This window comes from Syngnathus floridae, chromosome 5 (assembly GCF_059516105.1).
Source record: "Syngnathus floridae isolate MCC-2025c chromosome 5, RoL_Sflo_1.0, whole genome shotgun sequence".
Lineage (NCBI taxonomy): Eukaryota > Metazoa > Chordata > Actinopteri > Syngnathiformes > Syngnathidae > Syngnathus > Syngnathus floridae.
Genome location: NC_142417.1, coordinates 9590627 through 9613535, shown reverse-complemented (window position 1 = coordinate 9613535; position 22909 = coordinate 9590627). Strand labels below are relative to the sequence as shown.

The 22909-nt window shown below is 39.8% G+C and overlaps 2 protein-coding genes and 1 long non-coding RNA gene across 6 annotated transcripts; 2 read left to right on the top strand and 1 right to left on the bottom strand.

Annotated features, from left to right (window-relative positions):
* Window positions 1-321: 321 nt before the first annotated feature.
* Window positions 322-17209, top strand: LOC148398038 (uncharacterized). 3 transcript variants are annotated; one of them, XR_015858669.1, is made up of 5 exons: window positions 322-407; window positions 2383-2428; window positions 10354-10492; window positions 14713-14834; window positions 16882-17209. It is a non-coding gene; the product is annotated as an uncharacterized LOC148398038 (long non-coding RNA). The 3 variants fall into 3 exon arrangements; XR_015858668.1 differs by lacking the exons at window positions 322-407; window positions 2383-2428; window positions 10354-10492 and adding an exon at window positions 12849-13213 and having other exon boundaries at window positions 14701-14834; window positions 16882-17073; window positions 17146-17209; XR_015858667.1 differs by lacking the exons at window positions 322-407; window positions 2383-2428; window positions 10354-10492 and adding an exon at window positions 12857-13213 and having other exon boundaries at window positions 14701-14834.
* Window positions 2486-17373, bottom strand: antxr1a (ANTXR cell adhesion molecule 1a). The gene is made up of 18 exons (XM_088376586.1): window positions 16894-17373; window positions 15341-15412; window positions 15189-15260; window positions 14748-14829; window positions 14576-14609; window positions 14336-14415; window positions 13862-13930; window positions 13127-13207; window positions 12469-12529; window positions 12254-12352; window positions 10881-10950; window positions 10719-10797; window positions 10365-10460; window positions 8481-8522; window positions 7750-7845; window positions 7508-7675; window positions 7260-7340; window positions 2486-3687 (listed from the first exon to the last, which is right to left on the bottom strand). The coding sequence occupies exons 1-18, from the start codon at window positions 17046-17048 to the stop codon at window positions 3289-3291; spliced, it is 1836 nt and encodes a 611-aa protein (XP_088232712.1). The 5' UTR covers window positions 17049-17373; the 3' UTR covers window positions 2486-3288.
* An 888-nt stretch (window positions 17374-18261) lies between these two features.
* Window positions 18262-22817, top strand: LOC148398036 (MOB kinase activator 1A). 2 transcript variants are annotated; one of them, XM_088376891.1, is made up of 6 exons: window positions 18262-18450; window positions 19220-19383; window positions 19690-19783; window positions 20285-20418; window positions 20869-21032; window positions 21277-22817. In XM_088376891.1, the coding sequence occupies exons 1-6, from the start codon at window positions 18437-18439 to the stop codon at window positions 21352-21354; spliced, it is 648 nt and encodes a 215-aa protein (XP_088233017.1). In that variant the 5' UTR covers window positions 18262-18436; the 3' UTR covers window positions 21355-22817. The 2 variants fall into 2 exon arrangements, with proteins under 2 accessions (XP_088233017.1, XP_088233016.1); XM_088376890.1 differs by having other exon boundaries at window positions 19217-19383.
* The last annotated feature ends 92 nt before the right edge of the window (window positions 22818-22909 follow it).

The following is a 22909-nucleotide window of genomic DNA, read 5'->3' as shown; positions in this document are numbered from 1 at the left end:
TGAATTTTTGTACAATTTAAAATTACTAAAAGAGCATATTGTGCAAGAACATGAAAATCATTATGGTGCCTATCGAGTGTTGTTATTATTTGTTGGATGGATATTGGGTGGATCATAGCAACTTTCTGGACTTGGGGATAAACATGGACAATAGGCCAAAGTCAGTCATCTCGGTGCTAAAAGTACAAATAGAGCCAAATGATGATCTAATACCCAAGAAGTTCATGTATACTATGAGACTGCCAAGACACCAGTGAGCGTTAAAGTATGTCTTATACTGAGTACCATTGGTTGGATGTGTGTGCATTACAGAAGGTGACCGTATACGTCAGGATCAAAGAAGAACTCGTTTTAAAGGCGTGAAAACTCATAAGGGCCGCAGATGTCTCCAAGATGGTCCAAATGAGGTCAGTGAAAGGTGTCTGATGAAGTTGAGATGTTGTAGTCTTCACAAGCGTCACATTTCAATCCACTTTAGCACCAGGCTATGACACATGTTGCGCCACCACTTTGGCCCAAAAAATTTATTCATTTTCCTTATATGCGGTTTATTCTTGACCCAGCAATTTTAAAAGTGCTTAGTATTTTACTTGTGTTTTTGTGTAAGTGCTTCTACTTTATCTCAGTTAAAATATGAAAAAAAATTATCATTAAATATTTATACTTCCTTACTTCCAGCCAGTAACATGTTTTCAGGGATTCTTTGCAGCTGCTCGTGTAGTCACCCACAAAGATTCAATGTTGGTGACTTTCCTCAATGTGAGACGTGGCCTGAGCTCGTCATTGCACTCGCCCGCCAAACCCCGCCAGAAGCCATTAGCACCATTTCGCCTTTCCTAAGGTCTGTCCATATTTCCAGAGGATTAGTCGGGCTCTGCTATTTTCCGTGATGGCTCATGCACATGTGTGCATAATGCAGCATGTGAACATCTGGAGCTGGTTAACCATATTGGTGAAGTTAGGACCCCCCCCCCCCCCCGCCCCTCCCTCCCTCACAGTCTGCATTGCGTACGCTGCACTGCAAAGCCTCAGTGTATGAACCCGTTGATCCGAGTCACTGTGTCACTGTGCTTGAATGCAACAATCTCGATAATCAGCTGAGGGTTTTGTCAGAGCCATTAAGAGTTCACTAAAATGGGAACCAGGTGAAAGTAACAACAGTAAAGCAAAAACACACAGTATCGTACCATTTTTTTATTTTGATGCCATTCAGATTGGCAACCTGCAGCAACATTGTGGAGTGATTAATCTCACCAAAACAAATCTTTACACTGAGCATTGTATATGTATGCTTAGCAAAGTTCATACAACAAATAAATGATGACTATACTATAATTAACCCATAATTGGTGCACATAAATTTGAAATACAAACATATCGAAACACACATAATGAGTAGGGAGGGGACCGATAACCGATATTAGGCTGAGACCGACCTCGTTTTAAGGTCTCAGGTACTCACGGAGGCTGCCGATTCCAGCCGATACATAATGCAAATAAAATTGTCCTTCTCAGCAGTAGATGGTACTACACTGTGGCAGATTGAAACATTAGTGAATCATCATCTGTATCAGAAAGAAAGCCATTACATATGAACTGAAAGGGTGAAGCTAGACATAGTGATTGGTGGAATGAAAATTGTTAACTTCTGTGAATAGTATGTGTAACTACCTCACATTTTTCTTATTTCCTAACAACGATGCAGTGCAGCTGTAATTTATACTTACTTAAAAGCAACCAGGTTTTCGCTTGACACTCGGTATGTTTTGAAGGACTTTACAAGGCTGAAGGTGAACTGTATGTTAAAAAAAAAAGAGGCAGTATGGTAAGGCTTGTGACCATGACCATGACCCTAAACAAAAATGGACGGATGGAACTGGTTAGTTTTCTGTCAATGATCAGGCACGGCCCCGGATTACGGCCTGTCTTTCTCCACATCTTGATGGAATGAGCATCTGCAATCGCAGAGTTGAACATCAGCAGTCATACAAGCGCCAAATGTCATGTCCAAGTTTCGGTTGTTTACTGTGATGTGCATAAAAGCAAGCCAGCTGTGACTCGCATCATGCTGCTTCAGCACAATGAGGAACGTGATGAGGATGCTGAAAAACTCAGTGTGGTCCACGCATGCAAATTAAAAGCGAATAGGAAACATTGGTAGTTCTCAAACTGTCTGCATTATCATACATGAGAGCATCAATTAAAACATACTACAGTAGCTTTGGACCAATTAAAAGTTGTCACTATAGAGACCAAATTGCAAAGTTGCCCACACTGACTGTTTTTATAGAATTGCTGGTCTATGTCGACCCTGTGCACACCAGTGAGCAACAAAGGATGTAAAAATGTCATTTAATTCAATTTAATTTGTTCTTTCCAAAGTGACCCTTGGACCTAAAATTGAGAACACGAGTTTACGTGGATCGAAGTAAGTATTGATTTCTCATAAATTATTTAACTCGTCTTTTAAGCACAGTAGTTGCAATTGTAATAGCAATAACATTTTTTATTTAAGCTTGTTTACAAAAAAAGGAAAAAACAAAAAGTACAAGTTGTATGAAACAAGTTCTCCCATCGCAGTCAAGCTCTGGCGGTACGTTCTATTGTAAAGTGTGTAAACGAGGACGTCCTACACGTTTATATCGCGACAGCGCATGCACAGACCGTTTGGAATGGCAAAAGGAATCACCCATTCTGATTTGAAGATTATGACATCCAATTGTTCAATTGACTCCAAATTTTCCAGAGGTGCAAAGGAGTGTGAATAGTTATTCATGCGCTATAAATCTCTCTCTCTTTCTTACAGCGAAACTTGTTGAATAGTCCGGAATCACAATCGGTCCATTGTGTAGCCAGCCTCATAGACCGCTTCTCAGCCAAAGTCGATTGGGAAAGGCTCCAAAACTCACCCCTGACCCTAAATAAGAACAATCGTTATCAAATTTTAAGGGTTTGTTGAATTCTGCATGATGCAGTTGGAGTCGTCTTTGTACAGGAGCACGCTCCCATGTGCGAGTCCATCATCTCTCTGCCGGACAGGGAGCAGACACTTAAAGCTCTCCACGGTAGAATGGATGCTCTCATGTGATTTCAATGTCAGTAATTCAAGCATCCGTTGGGCTAGATGTGTACAAAAGTCAGTGTAGACAAATAGCGGAAGGAAGGCAGGTCCTCGTTGGCCCCTGCACAAGGCAGGTACGCCACAGCCTGCTGGGCTTTGCTCTCCCGCAGACACAATCAAACATGGTCACGCGCTTTGAATTCTTGCTGGGGTTCTCACTTTGTCAGCTACAGGCCGGGGCGTGGCGGGGGGCGGGCCGGCGGCGGGGCTCGTCCAGGAGCAGGGCCTTGAGGTAGCGGGGGCAGCGTGCCGGAGGGCGAGAGGGGAGGTGGCGGGGTAGGCGGCAGCTCGGGCGTGGCGGGTATGTGCAGAGAGGTGGGTGGGAGAGCCCGTTTGGGAGGCGGGGTGTAGTAGGGAGGGGTGGACGGAGGAGAGGGGCATTCGTCGGAGGGCGTCAAAGGCAGGATGGGCAGGGTAGCGCAGAACGGCGGGCTGCCGGGGGTTGGCGGGAGGGTGCCCTGCGGTGCGGGTGGACTCCTGCTGGGAGGGGTGTAGATGGGCGACGGGTTGTAGTGGGGGTAGCGAGAGGAGGGCGACTTCATGCGAATAAAGTTCATGCATCTGCCCTGAAATGACAAAATGGACCAGATGTTAGACAGACTTTTACAATGCAATTCAGTGACTTTTAGTGTCGAACCAAAGGGGCTATAAAAGCAGAAACGGGCTGGTTAGTTCCTTTAAAGGAGTTTATGTTTTTCTACTTGGCTATTGAGCGTGAGTATTTTTGCAACCTGTTTTGATAGCAGCTTTCAAATGTTTGATTAGATAGTAAAGGCAGGTCCTGACATTGTTTTGGAGTGCATCGGTGCAAGGCTTTTTGCACGTGTACGGAGCTCAGCTTGGGGCTAGCCCAATGATTCTCGTATTGCTGGAAAATACAGTATTGGAGTCCAATCCAAACATGATTGATTGCTTCACTTTTTGCACAAGCTTCTACTAAATGCTCACAAGAAAGCACTCCGTAGGAAAGGCCAATGAGGTTAAGTCCATTTGCATTTTCCATTTGAACTGGGAAATCAGAATCAAGTTTCTTTTTTTCCCCCAGGTTAGCATTTAGCAAAACTGCTATGTAATTTATGCAATATCAGATAATTCATGAAATGATGTCAAAGGTGGAACTTATTATCACTTTTGTCGGTGATGGCCTTTTTCGGTGTGATGTGTGTTTTGAACATATTGTTTTAGTTGTGCCTAATGAGTCTGCTTTTGGTTTGAGCTTTTCCTCTTCAAGATAACATATAACTTGTGTGCATTGCATTTAACAGTGTGTTGATTGGAAGCAGACATCTGCTTTCACTTACAACACTGTTTATTTTTGTCTCTTTGATTGTATACAATTTTCTGTCATTTCTTGATTTATCAACCTGGATTCATTTGATAGGTAAAAATATTTCTCATTGTGTTTCCACTCAATTATGTTGATATTCAACACATTGATGAAATAGTGAATATCCTACAGCACGTCATTAAATTGAATATGTCAGCTAAATCAAGATGCCACTTACTGCATATTTATGTAATCATAATATTACGGAAACACTCAGGCCATAGCAGTCAGTCAACAATGTTAATTTTTTTCAGATGTTTTTTTGTCGTCCCTGATTTACTTGATGAATATATTGAGTAAAAACATAAATGTCTTTTCAGTTCCCCTGTTATAGCAACCTGACATTGAGTTTGCCGCTCATGGATCTTGTTAGTCAATCATTAAGGGGAAGTTATAAAAGGGAGGATCCTAATTGCAACCAGAGCAGCCTGTTTACTGCAAATCCTCACGAAGGCATTTTCTTCAGTGCCCAGAAGAAGGTTTACAATAAGAAAGACTCACTCACGCTCAGGATGTTCACTGTTGTTTTCAAAACCAAACATCCCTGAGCTTGTACGATTCAGTTTCGGCACACAAAAGAAATCAAAAAGCTAATATAAAATATTTTTCTTTAGCTTTTTGATTTTTTTTTTTTTTCGGGGTGGGTGGGTGTCTGTCAGGGCCTTCCCTCAACAAAATGTTATTGAGCATTTTTTTTCACCGAACCGGGCAAGAGCGCATAGTGTGGCACATTCACAAACGGCTATTTTGTGCCATCGTAAGCAAAAAAAAAAAAAAAAAAAATTCACTTACGAATAATGAGGATTTCTGAATTTCAAGCGCCCTGAATTCAAGGGCTTGTGTGTGACATATTGGGGAAAAAATGACAATTAAACCCGAAGCGTAACTTTGCTGGAAAAAAACTCGACATCTAATGTGACGAAACGAATTGGTTAATGTTGAACACCTGCTTTTATTCCTTGATGACTTCACTCAGTCAATAAACCGAACGGCTGAATGTGTGTAAGCGTGTTAACATACTTAACATGTATTATATGTCCCGTGTGTGTTACATTACAGCCATGCAATAATATTTGAATCACTGTCATGACGGAGCTGGCCAATATGGTAGCTAGGCAATCCAACACAAAGCACTGCAGCCACGTGCAAAATGTTACGAATGGATCTTCAAATCATCACAGACTCACCGAATGATTTAATAATGATAATAAGTGAACACTTAGGATTGGTTGCGTAACATGGCCACTTCTAAGAATTATCAAAGCACATTTTGTTTTGCTCAATGAATTTGCTGACACTGGTAAGAACATTTCAAGGATGTTGTTTACAAAGTGTTTTCCTGTCTTTTTTTTTGGAGAGGTTTTGCATTTCGGAATGGTTTGGATGTGTAGCTGCATGCATTTTGTGACATACTCTGTCACAATCACCGTAGGTGTGTACGTATGCATGCAGCCTGCATCTCTATAACGAACAACAACATTTTTAATCCAGGAAGCTGGTTCTGCCATTCGGTCTGTTGTCCTTGTGAGTTAAATGAGAAACACTCGAGATGAAGCAATGACTCACATTGTTCCATACTCCCAGTCAGACTTGAGTGTAAACACAGCTGTGTGCCACCTGACACACTTTTGTGAAAACAATCAAAGGGCTGCTAAACGTATAGTTCATGTGTGTGTGTGCGTGTGCGTGTGTGTGCGTGTGTGAGTGTGTGTACGTTATGTAAAGGCCTCTATATAGCACAGCCTGGCTTGTGAAGCTAACACTGCTGCACAACAGTTGGATCTCAAACATGTTTTTATTCTAAATATAAACGTTTCATTATAGCTGATCAAGTATTATTTTGAATGTCATTAGATAGTGAAAACGACACAACTTTATTTCCATTATCTCTTTGAGGAGTTGGTGAATGTGCCAAAATGTTAGTGCGAATTCCAGTAAAAATACTCATGAAGGAGTCTGCAAAGAAGTTGCTCCATCTGAAGTGAAAGATTTCTGCTGAAGTCATCAGTGGACTAAGCCAAATGTTATTTCTCAATGGACTTTTGGGGGGGGTGATAACATTGCATGTAACTGTTGGCAGTAAACATTCAGTCTTGGCGAGTGGAACACGCAATAATTAATGCAACAATCAAAAATGATGTCGTTGTCAGCGAGCACAAATACTAGTATGTCTCGCCAAATATTCATTTCTGTTTTTAGTGTTTAACTTTCGTGTTGTGATTCATTTTGACCGCCTACAGGAAAGCGAACTGTTATCGCCTTGAATGCACAGCTGGCCATTGAGAAATAACATTTGGCTTGGTCCACTGATGACTTCAGCAGACAACTTTTCCCTGCATGTATTCACACTGCAGCCAGCCAGACGTTAGAGCAAGGTTAACTCCCAATTTGCCATCACTTCACCCATGAGGCTCTCTTTATGCAACGGTTCTCAAATTGGGGTCAGCAGTTCTCTGGGTGGGGTTCACAAAATGATTTGCCGTGCAATCATTTAGCATGTTTACCTTGCTAAAATTAAGGCCTATGTCTTTTTTGACAAATATATTTTTTGCCTGAATCATCCCCTCGGTGAAAGAAAGAATATTCATACTTTTGGTCATATTTTTTGTTTGGAGGTTTGCCGTACGGTTTTTCTTAGGTAAAATGGGTGTCTTGGCTCAATACCATTTGAGTAAACACTGCGGTCTCACAGTGTTCACAGATCTGCCAATTTCTCTACAATTAGCAGTGCAAACTGGCCTCCTTGTTGAACAAATTTCACGTGATCGCTCACACTTATTGCGGTTTCCTGTAATTTTGCGGTAATCTTACCTTATCACCTGGATGAGGTCTCATCACTGACACGCGGTTGTAGGCTTTTCTTAAAAGGGCCCACAATGCATCCAGTTTGCTCTATACAAACAAAGAAGTCAATATGATCTTACTGGCACCGATGTTGGAGTGCATAACTGTTTTCTCCTCACAAAAATGCTAGTCAGCCAGCAAAAGATATTTATGTCCCTTAAACGTGGACAAGAATTTCTGAATCCATAGCCGTATGTGATTATTCATTTTCGTACCTGGATGGGCGAGTACCACTTGTGTGCTCCAATGGGTTTTTGCATGCCGTTGTTGAGAACACGCGTGGGGCACTGCACAAACTCCTGCTCAGGCATCTTCACTTTGGCATTTTTGGCCTTCTCCAGTTTTGCTCCTTCTTCAGTGGAGCCTTTCTCACCCCAGCGGACCTAACAAAGACCAGTTCATTTAGTTCAAGTTGAGAAAAGTCCTAAGGTGGACGAACTTGATGCACTTTTCTCACCTCCATCCTTTTGATTCCCCCAACTCCCCGTCCTCCGTAGTAGGACGCATCTACAGTGGGCCATTTCTTCTTTGGTGTATCATCGTCTTCATCATCCTGAGGGTTGTGGAAAACTATGATGAGGGGCTTCAACTTAGAGTTTGCTATAGTGTAGAACTGCATTGCATCATATCAAGTATTGAGCATAGTATTTTGATCACCTTTTTTACATACAGGGTCAAAATATATTTAAAAAAATACCCTCAGTGTGATACTACTAGTTCTTTTATGTCCTTCTCCGCTCTAACATCCATCCTTTTTTTCCTCTGTCTGTCTGTGGCGGTTGACAGATGCAAGGAAATAAGACAGAAGCCCAAAAGGAAAATCTCATGACATATACAGTCCATTTGACTGATAATATATCATCGAGCATGCCAGGCTATTTGTTTTGGGCGTAAACAGCATAATTCGTGCAAATGCGGTATTAGTGTCTTAATGGTTGGCTGTAATTTCCAACAGCATGCTTGGAAGACTCGAGGCTATAAATTAAAATCAGCCGGAAAACTGGGATGGGTCGGAAAATAGCAATAGTCTGAATTTTATTGTTAATGTTGGAGGGCGTGAACTCGCAACACATTCAAGAGATTGTTGGACTTTCGTTCCAGGGCGAGAGGGAATGATAGCACTTGGTCATAGACGTTTAAGATGTCAAAATAAACAAAACACACAACGTGAAAAGGTGCCGCCCCTACCGAACTCTCCTCCGCAATAGGTGGCGGTGGCTCATGGATGATCTGAGAAGAAATAAACACAGGGAGAGAGAAGATGGATCTGCATCAGATAAAGCCATGAAAGCATGTTGAAAACTTTGTTGTCTCCACCCATGGCTGAGGAAATACTTTGTCCACCTTCCATGACCTAGAAATCTGCCTTCCACATTTTGGGGCAAAAACAAACTTCTAAGCTGCTATATTATCTTGTTATTTGTTTATTTATGGAACAATATCCTCTCTATGGAATATATTCATCATTTTCTCATATTTTCAGATGTGCATTGTTTGAATTTGCTGCAAGGCTGCATATGTTGCTGCACGCACATCGCACGTACAGTTTAGTCTGGCTGGCACCGGCTGCACGCGCCTCTCATGTGTGGTTTGGTGTCATTTTTCCCCATCTACAGATGAGCTGTCAGGTTGATTATAAACCAAATAAAGACAGCAAAATTAAATGCATTGCGTGACCCTGACTTTTCTTATTTGTGATTTTCCTCCATCCTTCTCCAAATCCTGGAGCTAGAATGACTCTCCATGGTAACCCGGCATCATTTTCCTAAACAGACACGCATGGGCTTCGAGTGCCATGAAATAGACAAGAACAGAGTGAGTAAAGGGAGCCATAATGTAAAAATGGACAGATTGCTGTGTTTTTTTTCCAGCTGTGGTAATATTAGACTGCTTTTTTTTTCAAGAGAAAAAGACTGAATTTGACTGTGACGAGATAATTTGTTGCAATATTCTGATGCTGGCACAGATGGGCTGTTCCTTGCGTTTTACATTGTGCAGAGCTGCTGACTACTTGACAAATCACCTCACTTTTGGTGATTTATAATGCTATACCATATTTTGTCATCAGTCTCATCCAAACAAAATATTCCAATTATTCAGTGATTACTGATGAAAAAAGTATCAGGGGCCACACCGGGGAAAAAAAAGTACAATTATGTGATTAAAGGTGTAGAGTTTAGAGAATAAAGTTACAGTATTATGAGGAAGTCTAGCTGATGGTGTAATATACCCCCCAAAATAGGTGATTTCTGTCACAAGAACAGAGAAAATATTTTCTCAATTTGATTCCACTGATTATTCTGATTATAGTGTTGATGTGCCAAAACAGTGACTATTTCATTGTTTCGGCATTTTGAAGCAATTATGTTTGTGATTGCGGAAACAACGTTTAAGAGGCAATATTATACAGTTATAAAGTTTAAATTATGCATTTCTTATTGTAAGTGTACAACTTTATTCTTGTCGCATTCATATTTGCTCTTGTGAGATTTTATTCCTATTAAATTTTTTTCTTTTAATATGGTCTTAACACTGCTTTCTAAGAAAAACATAAAAATGAAAAAATGCACTTGCTTTCTTAGGTGTAAAGAACAATGTTAATTTCGGTTGACCCTATTTAAGTGAAGTTCTACAACTACATTAATAATCATATCGTTAGATGATGCCCGTATCAATGAAAGCATTATTATTTAGGAATAATTTTTGACACCACTCTTGTTTTAAATCTCATTAATAGTGCAGCTGCCTAATGTCCCATGATCAGTGAGGATATTAGTTGGCTACATACTACATATACACTGCGGTAGTAATGTGGACTTGAATTTTTAAACAAATAGGAGAAGCAATTTCAACATCCCATATTACTCAAACAGTTACACAACAGCCTTGACCTCCTCTGTTTGTTCCATTCTGAAATATAAGCCCGAAACTGTTGACTGTTGTTTAGGTTAACCAGATGACTTGGGGCAGCGTTGGCCGGACATGAGAACGGCAAACCAAGCTCTATTAGTGCCTTTCAAAAGCAATTCCTCATCAGTGTCACTACTGATCTGTATTAAAGGGTGGACTCACCACAGTGCAGCAGAGGGGCCAGAACCACCATAAAAGAGCCAAGATGAGGAGCAGCATGAGGATGAGCAGAGTGATGGCCAAAATGGTCCCATCAGACTGTGACATATAAACACAGCATCACACACAAGGTAAAAATATATAGTGCAAAGAGTTGCTTTGTTTTTTGCTCCATGTCATTTCTTTGTCATGAGAGGAAGAAATAAACACTGGAAACCGCTGAATGGTTTGTTACTACAGTTGAGTTGCCTCAAGCTTCAAGGCAAGCTTCTTTGGTGGCAGCAATGTTTGCTGTGTTCTAGTCAAGTATAATGGATCTTCCAAGTTAAAAGATTATTTTTTAATTCTTTTACTCACACAACTGACAGTCGTAATGGTGACCGAACTGGAGATGAAACTGAGCCCTTCGTTCATACTGACATAAAGATTTGCTGCCCTGGAAAAGAAATGAGAAAACAACTCAATTGTCATGCTGGTGACATTGTCGGAAAAACAAAAGGGGCACGACGGTGAACTTACATTCCCTCATCCTGAAGCACAGGAGCCTGGCAGAGAAGATATGTATCCTCCACGATCAAAGGTTTCACCACTGGAGACAAAGATGGAAATGTGTTAGGAAAACATGAGCATTGAGTCAAACATTCCAGTCTTGTCATATAAAAGAAAGCCAAAAATAATTGTTGATCTGAAATTACTTTGTTGTTCACCAAAAGACATCACAGTCATTGAATGAATGTTGGGCAATAGGAGAAGGGACTCCAGGAACATTTTCACGGAAAGTTGTGACTTTCACGAGAAGTCACTTCCCAAATTTCGGAGAAGCGTGTTCCCTCAAAATCAAAACAAATACTGAGCGAATGAAGTCTCTCATACAAAACCCTCAATAAAACTGACGGCTTTTGTTTTTGAGGTAAATCTAGGTCTTGTCCGTTTCCAGCTGGCTTTTAGGAAAGCAGCTCCAACAAGCATCATGACCAGGCCGCTGTGTTTATTCTGGCAGGGGGAGAGCATACCCCAGAACTGAGGAAATCAACACGAGAGTCACATGGGTCATGGCTGATCCACTCTTGAAACTTTGTGCAGGATGGAAGGATAAGCGAATAATGTGGCCAGAAACAGCTTAGCCTCAATAGGAACGGCGCCAGATCATATGTGATCTCGCTCCAAGTTCATCCCAACATCCCCTGTGCTTTTTCTTCCATTAAAGAAAGATAAATTGGACTCAGAGGCTTCTCAAGAACAACTAAACAAATCCAGTGAAACGCACACAGAGTTTAATCCCCGCAAGACTACAAAATTCCATCTAACTCCCTGTTGGAAGAATATTCAGATTGTACCCTTTTGTTCCCAAGTTACCATTCATGGGGTCAATTTCATTAAAAGAAAAGTTCATGTCGTGCAAAAAAGTTAAGCACCATTAGATGTAGGGAAATGTATAATATTGCCTCATTTAGGAGACGTGTTTGATCTTTCTTTGTAAACTAGACCAACACCACCCGCAGAGCTGTGGTGTGCACAGTAGGAAGCGGTTTCCACAACTATTTCATTAAGCCACCAGCAAAGACTGGGGAAATTGTTTGTTGCCCTAAAGGCACTTTGTTGCATGTGTGGCACTGGTTACCATTTTCTTTACAGGCAGTAACAACAGAACAACTTTTAAGCTAATATAAAAAAGCCAAGGCTGTAAACTTGGCGCCTTTTTTGATCATACAGGTCTCCAGCTTTGCATTGGACTTTTAATTTACACTTCCCCTACATATTATAATGAACCCAATTATTAATTGAGGGGTGTTTTTAAGTTTTTTTCATATAAAAACACTGTCAGTCTAAACTACAGCCAGAATAATACACATACTGGTCATTTCGGATTTTTGAAGATATGTTTCACTTACTTTTAGTAAGGGTGTCGTTAATGCGAAAGCTGCACAGGACCTTTTCCACATTGCGTGCATGGAGGAATCCATTTCCTCTTACGACAACCTGGAATGACTCTGATGGAGGAGAAATGAAAACTCAAAATGTCATTTCAACAATTTGTGATGACCCCCAAAAATCTTCAGTGCCATGTTTACGATTCTCAGCATGAAAGGAAAGCCTGCTTCCTCACCTCCTGCACAGATACTGGAGGGCTCAGCTGCCAGAATCTCAATGCAAGATCTTTTCAGGATCTGAGGAAATGTAAATGGAAAAAAAGCATTAATGGGAATCACTTGGCATTCTCCACAATATTTTTTCCGTGTCAGTGTTTTCAGTTGTTATAATCTCTTTTATTTGTTTGTTGACATGATGCTGCTACTTCAACAGTTTTAAACCGTTCCTGACGTCATTGAGAACATGGCTTGCTCCTTGAAATTCAAATTAGATGATAATGCGCTGCAGATGACGAGCCTAGCCTATCAAAAAGCAGCCCCGTTGTCACGAAAAACTGTTTTATTTTATTTTTATTTCCTGACAACGCTTAAATCACAAGAGATCCAGAAAGCTCTTTGATCCAGTTCGGCCAAACATGAGCCTCACTGATCAAAAACAGCAAAGTGACAGTCACAGCGAGTATTTTCTGGAATTTTGTCCCAGGCACAGTTTCAGGGATACAAGCCCTTAAGGAAGGCTTATAGTCCTTAGGTCTGGTATGCACTTATGAGTTTAAAGTATGAGGTCATTGGGTGCAGGTGTTATATGTCAAGGTGATTTCCTGTGGGCCGACAATCTATAGTCACTCATTTCCACACACGTGTTCTTTGTGTGGACAAGAGTGACATACTCACAGAATCAATGACCCCCTGCAAAGCTTCAAATCCATCGGTGACAGGGAATACGTGGTCCTTACTGTCAGCAATCTTTGCCAGCTGAAGGTGAGCAATGAAAAACACAAGTGAGACATTAAGTGTAAATTCACTTCTTAGTCATTGTCCAGATTCCGATATTTTTAAACTTGACCCACATTTCTTACGAAATGACAACAATGTATAAAGGAACTACAGCACTGTTTTGATGTCACTGTGCATTTTATATTGAACTCAAAATAGTATTCAATTGGGAAAATTTTACTCATTCGATATTTTATGGAACCTAATTAATCAGCCAATGAATCGGTTTTGGGATTTTTTCTTCTAACGAATATTACAATTTGCATCAGCCTAAAAAAAATCCATATCCATCGAGACCTACAAATTTCAATCTAACATTGCCATTGGAAGAGACAGCAAGGCAGTGTGCTATATTTTGCCTCTGCATTTTTTTATATATATATAAATTCACCATTATAAGATTCTTAAAAATTGCACATAATCAAAGGTTATTTATTGCCATTGTTAAGCACACTAGTTGGCAGCTTGACCTTTAAAGCATTGGCTGGGAAAAAAAAAGCTGTAACCTGTTTATTGAGAATTGATGGGTTTGCTACAACTGCATTTGCCGTAAAAGTAGCTTTACTCTATGACAAATGTGAGTTTTTTTTCATGTTTGAGAAATATGTGCAAAAAGTTGATGTAAAAAGCCACCTGAGTCTCATTGAAGTCCTTCACCCCAACGCAGTAAACTGTGGCCCCCAGACTCCGTGAGCGATTGGCCTGTCAGGTTGGCGAAGATTGAGAACACAAATGAGACAACATTCCTTGCAGCACATGGATTCTGTTACAGCTCAGCATTTTACAACATTTTACAAAACAAAGTTACACAGCTTTGAATTTTGTCATGCAACTAAATGTTTTTACAAGACATACAACAACCAAGACCATGTTGGATAGCAGCGTTTTCATTAAGTAGTATAATTTCCCTGGCTGGCCACATGTGCTTGAACGAACATTACACAACAAAGTCCAACACATCTCACCTGCTCTGAACTCTTATAGAAGCTCTTACGTAGCAGAATGAATAAATAACAAAGCGGTCATGTGACACAGTGTAAAGTGGTTAGTGGTGCCCAAATTGACACTTGATTGCAATTATTGTGAAAGTTGATTTGTCTCTCTGACCTCTCTCTCGGCATAGAAGAAGAGATCCTCATGTAGCTCTCCATCTGTCAGAGCTATAATAACACTGGCGGTACGATAACCTGCGGGTGTAAACCATTTGATCAGATCCTTTTAGTATAAGTATATGATCTAGGCTTAGCTAGACACTTTTGCAAATGTAACCTAATTTATAAGCATGCAGTCAAGACTTTGGCATGACAACAAACCCACGTAGGAGAGTAAAATCTTGATCATACGAACCTTCTGTGTTTCCATAATATATCTGCTCACTGGCCTGTGGAACAAACACACTGACGATAAGCTGGCAATCAACCACATTCTACAAGAAGGTAATATCTGTTCAATTTATTGAGTCATGTGTTTAGTGTTCACGTTAGGTGAAGAGTGAAGACAGAGTGGTGCTGGAGCTCACCCTCAGGATGCCCTCGTGCATGAAGGTGTCTCCACCTGGATGAACTCCCTGGAGCTCCTCCAGACCTTTGCGGATGCGTTCTCTGAGGTGACATACACAAAACAATCACAGCTCATACATATATATTATCATGTGCTTTAAATAAAGATTTATAGCTTTTTTTTCAAATCAGGTAAATTGTGTAGAATTTTTTCACGAAACGGTTCAGATAATGGATGCGTTGCTAGAAAGATATGAGTCATGAGATGCACTATTACGCTGTGTACTGCGTAGAAGATAAAATTAGGTCACGTTGCTGTAAACATGCGCACCACCAAACTACAGTAAAGTCTAAATGGCTGATATTGATTGTATACAATATGTAGTATAGTATGCAAAATAATGCTCCAGATCAGAACAAACAAACAAAAAAAAATCCCATAATAGGTCATATGTACTCACCTGTCCTCTGTTAGGCGCATTAAAATCTTCCCTTCAGTGGAGAACACGATAAATGACATTCTTAATTGTGGACTAAAGCAAAGCAGAAATAAACACTGTGAGATCAGAAAATAAATCTTGAAGGCTTTTGCCCAAAACGTCCATGAGTTTACCTTATAAATTTATGAGCTAAGTGCTCAACAAAATGGTAGATTTCAGTCCAGTGGTCCATCACACTCCCAGATCTAGCAAGAAGAAATGTCACATGGTTAATTTCCTACACATAGAACAATCTAAAAGAACAGAGAGCTGCCTTTTAATTGAGGGTTGTTAATTAAAACCAGATTTCTTGCACAGAAGCAAATCAGCAGGAGTTTGGATCTTTAAGCTGCCTTCCCCTGAGGGAATCCACACTGCTCAAGTTACTGCTAACATCCTTAGAATGCATCCGCAATTAATTAGGTCTGTTCTGAGAATCTGAGAAATGCATTCACCAGTGGAGTGTTGATGCTAATCAATTTTGCTCTCTTTGTTTACCTCCTTATAGTGAATGCGCTCCAAGTTGAGCTATTGGTATTATTTTTTCCTTAATGTTTTTATTGGGCCATAAATCAAATGCCAAAAAATCCTCTATTTCCTGTGCAATTACAAAATAAACACAACAGCATCACATAGCGGAAGGAAGCCATTCATCATTCAGTTACTAACAAATATTGACCATAATAAGACGACCAAATGACACTGAATTATAAAAAAATATATATGTGCATGTATCTCTGAATCACATGTCCTCATTTAAACTTTGCTTTTATAACCTCAGATTCCACCCTCTTCCTCCTTAACAAACCTATTTTTCATTGTTACCATGACATAAGTTCCAATGCAAAAAGCCCAAAACAACATGCTGAAACTTTGAAACATCTGGAGCCAATAACAGATAGGCTGTGAAGATACCAAGCGATGATGAAGCTAATACCGGAGCAGGAGGGTGGGGGCAGGCGGAGGGCATGGTTGCTGCAAGTTCAATAGGTCCACACTAAGATACAATGTAAAAACAATAAAGTGCAAATGGATGCATTCCTTTAAAACATGGAATGGCGTCTAGATATCCATAGACTTTGACACATGCACGATTCCCACTTGGGAAAAATAAACATTTAACAATGCAGCAGCATGTCTGGAGCTGATGACACGCACTCAAGTCCCACGTCCCAATTTCCACTTGATCAACAAATCCCTCTATGACAATGTATTGAATACAATTATCATTCTAAAGGTAAATTTTTTCATACTAGTTTTGCAGTGAATCTCACTAGATTGTGCAAGTGTACCTAATGAACTTCCCTGTGAGTTTGGTGCACGCAGTTTAGGTTTAAATATCCTTCCACGTGGACTGTTATGTTGATGAAAACAAACACAGCTTTGTTTGAGCACTAATGTTGAACATATGTGTCCCATGCTGAAATAGTTTTTGGAGCCTATGACACCACCATCATTCTAAACTTACTGCTGACATGGCAGTACACCTCATCACAAAGTGTATTGTTTTATTTATTAAAAAAATATCACTAGTGATTAAAAATGCCAATTCATTACTTATATGCTTCAAATTCAATGGGTCTTCATACATATGCTTGTATCGTACTTTTACAAGAATGATTTCATGCACTGCATCTAAATTTGGTGTCACAATTTTTTTCTTGTTGTACAACAGAGTTGAACTCACTTGTCCAAGACAAAATAGAGGTCAAAGCCTCCGTAGCATGAGGACGACCCTGCCAGCCTTCTCTCGTGGTCGGATCCAGCATGAACAAGTGGAACAACCAGAGTGGCAGCAAACAAAGCTGGAAGCCAGGATCTTCTACTCCAACATGAAGGCATTATTCCATCTGAAAACCCCACAAAGGTAACGGGGAAAATCTGAGCACCTTTCTCAGGATGTCAATAAAGAAAGTGCCAAGACAGTTCCTCTTTGTAGATCCCTCGGTCAGTCCTTCACAGTGATCTGCAGCATCTCAAAAAAAAAAAAAAACCAACAACAATCATCCAAAGCAGAAGTGTAACTTAAGGGGCAAAGTGGAGAAGAGGGAGAAGTGAGCGTTGTGAGTTTGAGTGGACTCTTTCATCAGTGGGTCCAACAAAGATGATGCAAAGGACTTCTCAATTCGCAACCTCCCACTTGAGCTTTTTGCTCATCAAATGACCTTGCAAAGCAGTGATCTTTTAAACTCTTACTATTTACATTTTTCCTCCCCCACTGCCTTAAGGTGATGGAAGCAGAACAATGGGATCCATCACCAATTAGTATATTCTGCCCCCTAGAGGCAAAAGTATAGAGTGCCATGAAGCCATACTGACTATGATCTGTAATTTTCGTTGTATGTATGTTGAATTATCATATGACTAATGGTAGCAGCAAGCATTCATATTTGCTTTAGATTTTTTTCCCATTCTTCCTTGCATCCTTATTTCATCCGATTTGAAAAAAAAACATACTTTTCCAACTCCTGTCGTCTAGTATTTGCATTACAGTTTGTTTTTAAACTTGGACAGATAATATGATTCAGTCCACGTTGCAATTTTTTATCTTATAAAAGATAAACAAAAACACAAATGAGACTTGAGTGAAATAAAAACATACATATATACATACATAAACAGATTCTTATATTTTAAATAACACAGACAGATTCAGTCAACGTTGAAATTTATTTTATTAAAGATAAACAAAAACACAAATGAGACTCGAGTGAAATAAAAACATACATGTATACATCCATAAACATATTTTCATATTTCAAATAAAATAAATAAATAAATAAATAAATAAATAAATAAATAAATAAATAAATAAATAAATAAAGACTTCGCTTCGTTCTTTACACTTTGCAGCGAATCTGTCTAGTCAGTGAGTCAGACAGAGAAAATCTGTCTGACAAGAAATGCAAAGAAATCTGTCGTCTTCAAAATGACTTCTGTAGCAATTTGCTGGTCATGTTAATGTTTACTGAATGATGAGAAAAGACAGATGTCTTATGTCAGGCGTAAAGTCCATTTCATCATACGTCAGTGGTTTCTCATGTATCCAACAGGGGGCGACAGTGTTGCCCTCTCGTCGCCAGAGGAAGAACCTCGGTGGGTGCAGTTGATGTTAGCTGTTAGCGAACAACACGTACGAGACCGTTGCCTTGCCAAAATAACAATCCCCAGCGCCGCTAAACGGAAGCGTGGAGTTTTAATCGAGCCACTCCGACGACCGCTTCGCCAAGATGAGCTTTCTATTGTAAGTAGACGTGACAAACATTCTAACTCGTGATCTAATTTTGTCCTCGGCGCTTGCGGTTAACGTTAGCTAAAGTTCCAGCAGGGGAAGTAACTTATAACTAGAAGACACCCTTGCTTAAAAACAACTTAACACCATTGCGATGACGGTGTAAACTACTTTGTAGTAAAAAGGTTATTATTATTCATCGGAATGCGTTTTATGTGCTCATTTCGTCTTTTCAGCCAGCCGCCATTTAATTATAACTTCCATGCTAGCTAGACCGTTAATGCTAGCTTTGAGTTGGGTTGCTTTCGTCTGACGTGTAATCCGAATGATATTGTGAACATTCGTAACCATTTATCTCTATCTACATGTTAGTTGTCACTTATTTAACACCATTCTGCTTAGTTATGTCTGAGGCATTTAATTGACCCACTCTTTTGACCATTGTCTGTGGTGACACATTTCATGTACAGCAAGTACACTTTCACATTTATCGATCTAATACCTATGTCGAGAATTCTACCTTAACAAATGTTGTCTCGCACAGTTTTGCTTAAAATCTTCCAAGGGACTTTCAATAACAGGGCACCTGAGATACCTAAACTAAAAGTAGTAAAATAATGTTGATATTCTTTGAGTATGAAAATTAAATCTTATTGACATAAAATTAATCGATTTGTACCAAAACGTTTAGTTTTAAGTTTGACAAGTCCACGTGCTTTCATTCGCACCTATGTTGTAGTATCAGGCAGCTTTCAGCTCTGTTTGTGTTTACCTCCAGCAGTAGTCGCTCATCCAAGACCTTTAAGCCCAAGAAGAACATCCCAGAGGGCTCTCATCAGTATGAACTGTTGAAACATGCTGAGGCCACGCTGGGCAGTGGGAACCTGAGGCAGGCGGTCATGCTGCCGGAGGGAGAAGATCTCAATGAGTGGATCGCAGTCAACAGTGAGTGCAAAAACAAAAGGGACACCACATATTGAGGAAAAGACATTGGTTTACCGATGCATTGAACTTCTATGTATCACAGACATATCGTTCCAGACCCACCAAGTAAAAATCCACAGTATAAAGACAAAACAACACATTTAAAAAGAGCAATTACTTGAGTCAGTCGAGGACCTTCTCTGATTCTGATTCTCATAATTACTACACCCCCCCACCCTACCATTAGACTTTAGTGCTTATGAGTTGTTGTTTTTTTATTATTATTGTTATGACATAAGGTATTAAGTGCATTTTTCTGGATTTCAGCGGTGGATTTCTTCAACCAGATCAACATGCTGTACGGCACCATTACAGAGTTCTGTACTGAGGCCAGCTGCTCAGTCATGTCTGCTGGCCCCAGGTAAGGCAGTAGAGCACACTGAATAAAAAGGAGTCCCTCGACCCCAAAAAGTTCAACAACACCTTATCTAAATGGTGATTTTGTAAGAAATGTCTCCACCAAATTCCCGTTGTCTATAAAAATCTGTTTATTTCCAGGGAATTTAGTAATAGCATGAAAGACTTTATGGGTCTAAAATGTGGCTTGCAGTCTCTTCAGACGCTTGCTGTTTGTTGCTTAAATCTAGATCTGGCACTTCCTCTATCCTCTGACGGTCAGAGTTTAATCAGGAGGAAGGGCTCACTTCCTGCTCACGAAGCAGCAATCAGAAATATCCACATTCAGAAGAGCTAGCCCTGCATTTCCCACTCCCTTGCATATTTTATCTTATCTCTTGCCAAGCAAAGTTTGCATGAACTCAGTTGATATGTAGAGCTTTTAAGCCATTCTGATCTTCTACTTCTCAGTCATATTGCTGTTAGGTTAAAAGCTCGCTGAGTTTAACTTTGTCACCTTTTGCAGATATGAGTACCACTGGGCTGATGGCACCAACATTAAAAAGCCTATCAAATGCTCCGCACCCAAGTACATTGATTATCTGATGACATGGGTTCAAGATCAGCTGGATGATGAGACACTTTTCCCCTCTAAGATTGGTAAGATTTGATTTTGGAAGATTGACACGTTGCCTGATGAGATTTGTGGGATCTTCATTGCAATGTATGCTGCAAAGTCACCAAAATGATCAGTGCTCTTCTGTGTTCATAAGGGAAACCAATTTTTTCCCCCCATATATTAATACTTTCATAAAACAAAGTGCTGTATTTAGATGGGAGAATTCATCATTTAACTACTCTGCAGCCCGAGGACAGATCTGCAGCTTCTTAGCACAAATGACTAATCTTGTGACTTTAGTTATATGGAGCAGTGTGATGAGGTCATGTGTTAAAGGACTCTAAGACTCTTCAGATGAGTGTAGTTAGCACCATCTGGTGAAAGTTTGAGGAAACAAAGTCAGTCAAATTGCACACAAAACAGTATTCCAGACATGACCTTTAGAGATTTGATCACGTTTTATACAAAGTAAAATCTGTTTTCCACCGCAGGGGTTCCGTTTCCCAAGAACTTCATGTCTGTGGCCAAAACCATCCTGAAGCGCCTTTTCAGGGTTTATGCACACATCTATCATCAGCATTTTGATTCTGTGATGCAGCTGCAGGAAGAGGCTCACCTCAACACCTCCTTCAAGCACTTCATTTTCTTTGTCCAGGTAGGTTCCTGCACCACTTTTCAGCTTCTGCTTGACTGAGATGGTGCAGCAAGTGTGTCCTACAGCCATTTCCGTGTAGCTCAACCACTTATTGTGAAGGGAAAAATGGGGTGAAGCGGTTGGCAGACTGCTGAGATGTGTCACATTAAATCTGGTTGAAAAAGTTTTAAAACGGAGTGGCTTCGAATTCAATATCTATTCTTAGCCCATATATTTTATATATTTCTGTCAATGTCACCTGCAGGAATTCAACCTTATCGACCGGCGAGAGCTCGCCCCCCTGCAGGATTTGATCGAGAAGCTCGGTTCCAAGGACAGATAGACATTATATCACACTCCTCTCCTGACTTTTATGCTGTTACTTTTATGCTTTTGAACACTTTTTCTTTTTGCCACTCCCCCTTCTCTCGGCCTCTGCTACCTCTGTGACGTCAGGTCTCAACTCTGTGTGCCTTCTTGTCATTCCTCTCAGCTGAACATTTGGATTGTACTATTTCTTTTGATCCATTTGCTGTCTTTTACATCTCCCGACCCTTCTCCCCATCTTTATTTTGTCCTTTTGAATATGAATTAACATTATGTAATCAATGTATTATTTGCTGGACTGATTAATAAGATAAAAAGTGTTTTGTTTACTTTTTAATTGGACCAAAAAATTTTGAAAGTAGAAATGAGCTGCGTGCTCTTTACAAGCTGGTTAACGTTTTTTTTTTTTTTTTTTAATATATATAAATTCAGTGTCAATCTGTTTTGACTGAACAAATGTCAAATCCTTACATTTCAATCACTTACTGCTATATAGTTTGTGTAAAGTGAAACATTTTAAGAAGTAAATGGGTGAATCTAATCACATTACATTTTTAGTGCAAATTGAAGATGGTTGCTGTGCTTGATGCCATGTAAGCAATACAATGCATTGACGAGTGATTGCAAGAAGCCTTTTTCACTTGTATGACTGCATTCGTCCATTTTATAAGGTTTGTTTCCCATTATTATAGAAGGTAAAATACAAGAAACAGAATAGGGCTTCCAGTAAACAGCTGTATAGTGAAAATATGATATATAGACTGAATGCAAATTTGTAGGTAAATTAGTTTTTTGTTATTGGGTTATTTCTTTCGTGCCAATCATTTGTGGAACTCTGGGTTGTCTTGCGTTTCCTCAGTGTTGGTACTTATTTCCCCGAAGGATAACAACTATTGCCTCTGTGCGCCAAAAGGGCAGAAATATTGTAAATATAATGGTTGTGATCCTGTCTTGAACTCAGGCTACAGCAGCAGGGCTGTCTGTGTGTACTGCCATCTTTTTACCAAACAATTGCAGCTGGGATTCTAATGGATGGTTTTTGGATTTGGCAACATTGACTGCAAATGGACCTTAATTCCTGAGATAGACATTTAAGAACATCAGGAACCAGCAGCTGCCATCTGGTGCAGTAACTAGTCATAATATTTCAGTAATTCTAATGCTTAAAAGCCCTTTGAGTTTTATTTAATTACAGGAAACTTGTCAAATCTTGTCCCATATGTAGCCAGCCACATTTCATATTTTTGTACTTGTAGAATTAGAGAAAGAACAAGGGCTTGCAAGGAAGTAGACGGTTTTATTGAATCCTTTGGTGGTCATTTTGACTGGTAGGGGGTGCACAAATGTACTGTGTCCAAACATTTGCTGTAAATAAGATCAGCATTTTTACCTGATAAAACTGTGCCTTTACATTATTGAAATGTCTTGATATGATGGTATTGGCATATTTGAAGCTCAATAAAAACAATAAAAGGACAATGCTGTTTTTATTTTGTGTATATGTACACAGTACTGAAAAGAGCAGGACATTGATTTGATCACTGCAGATACCCTTACTTACATAAAATGTG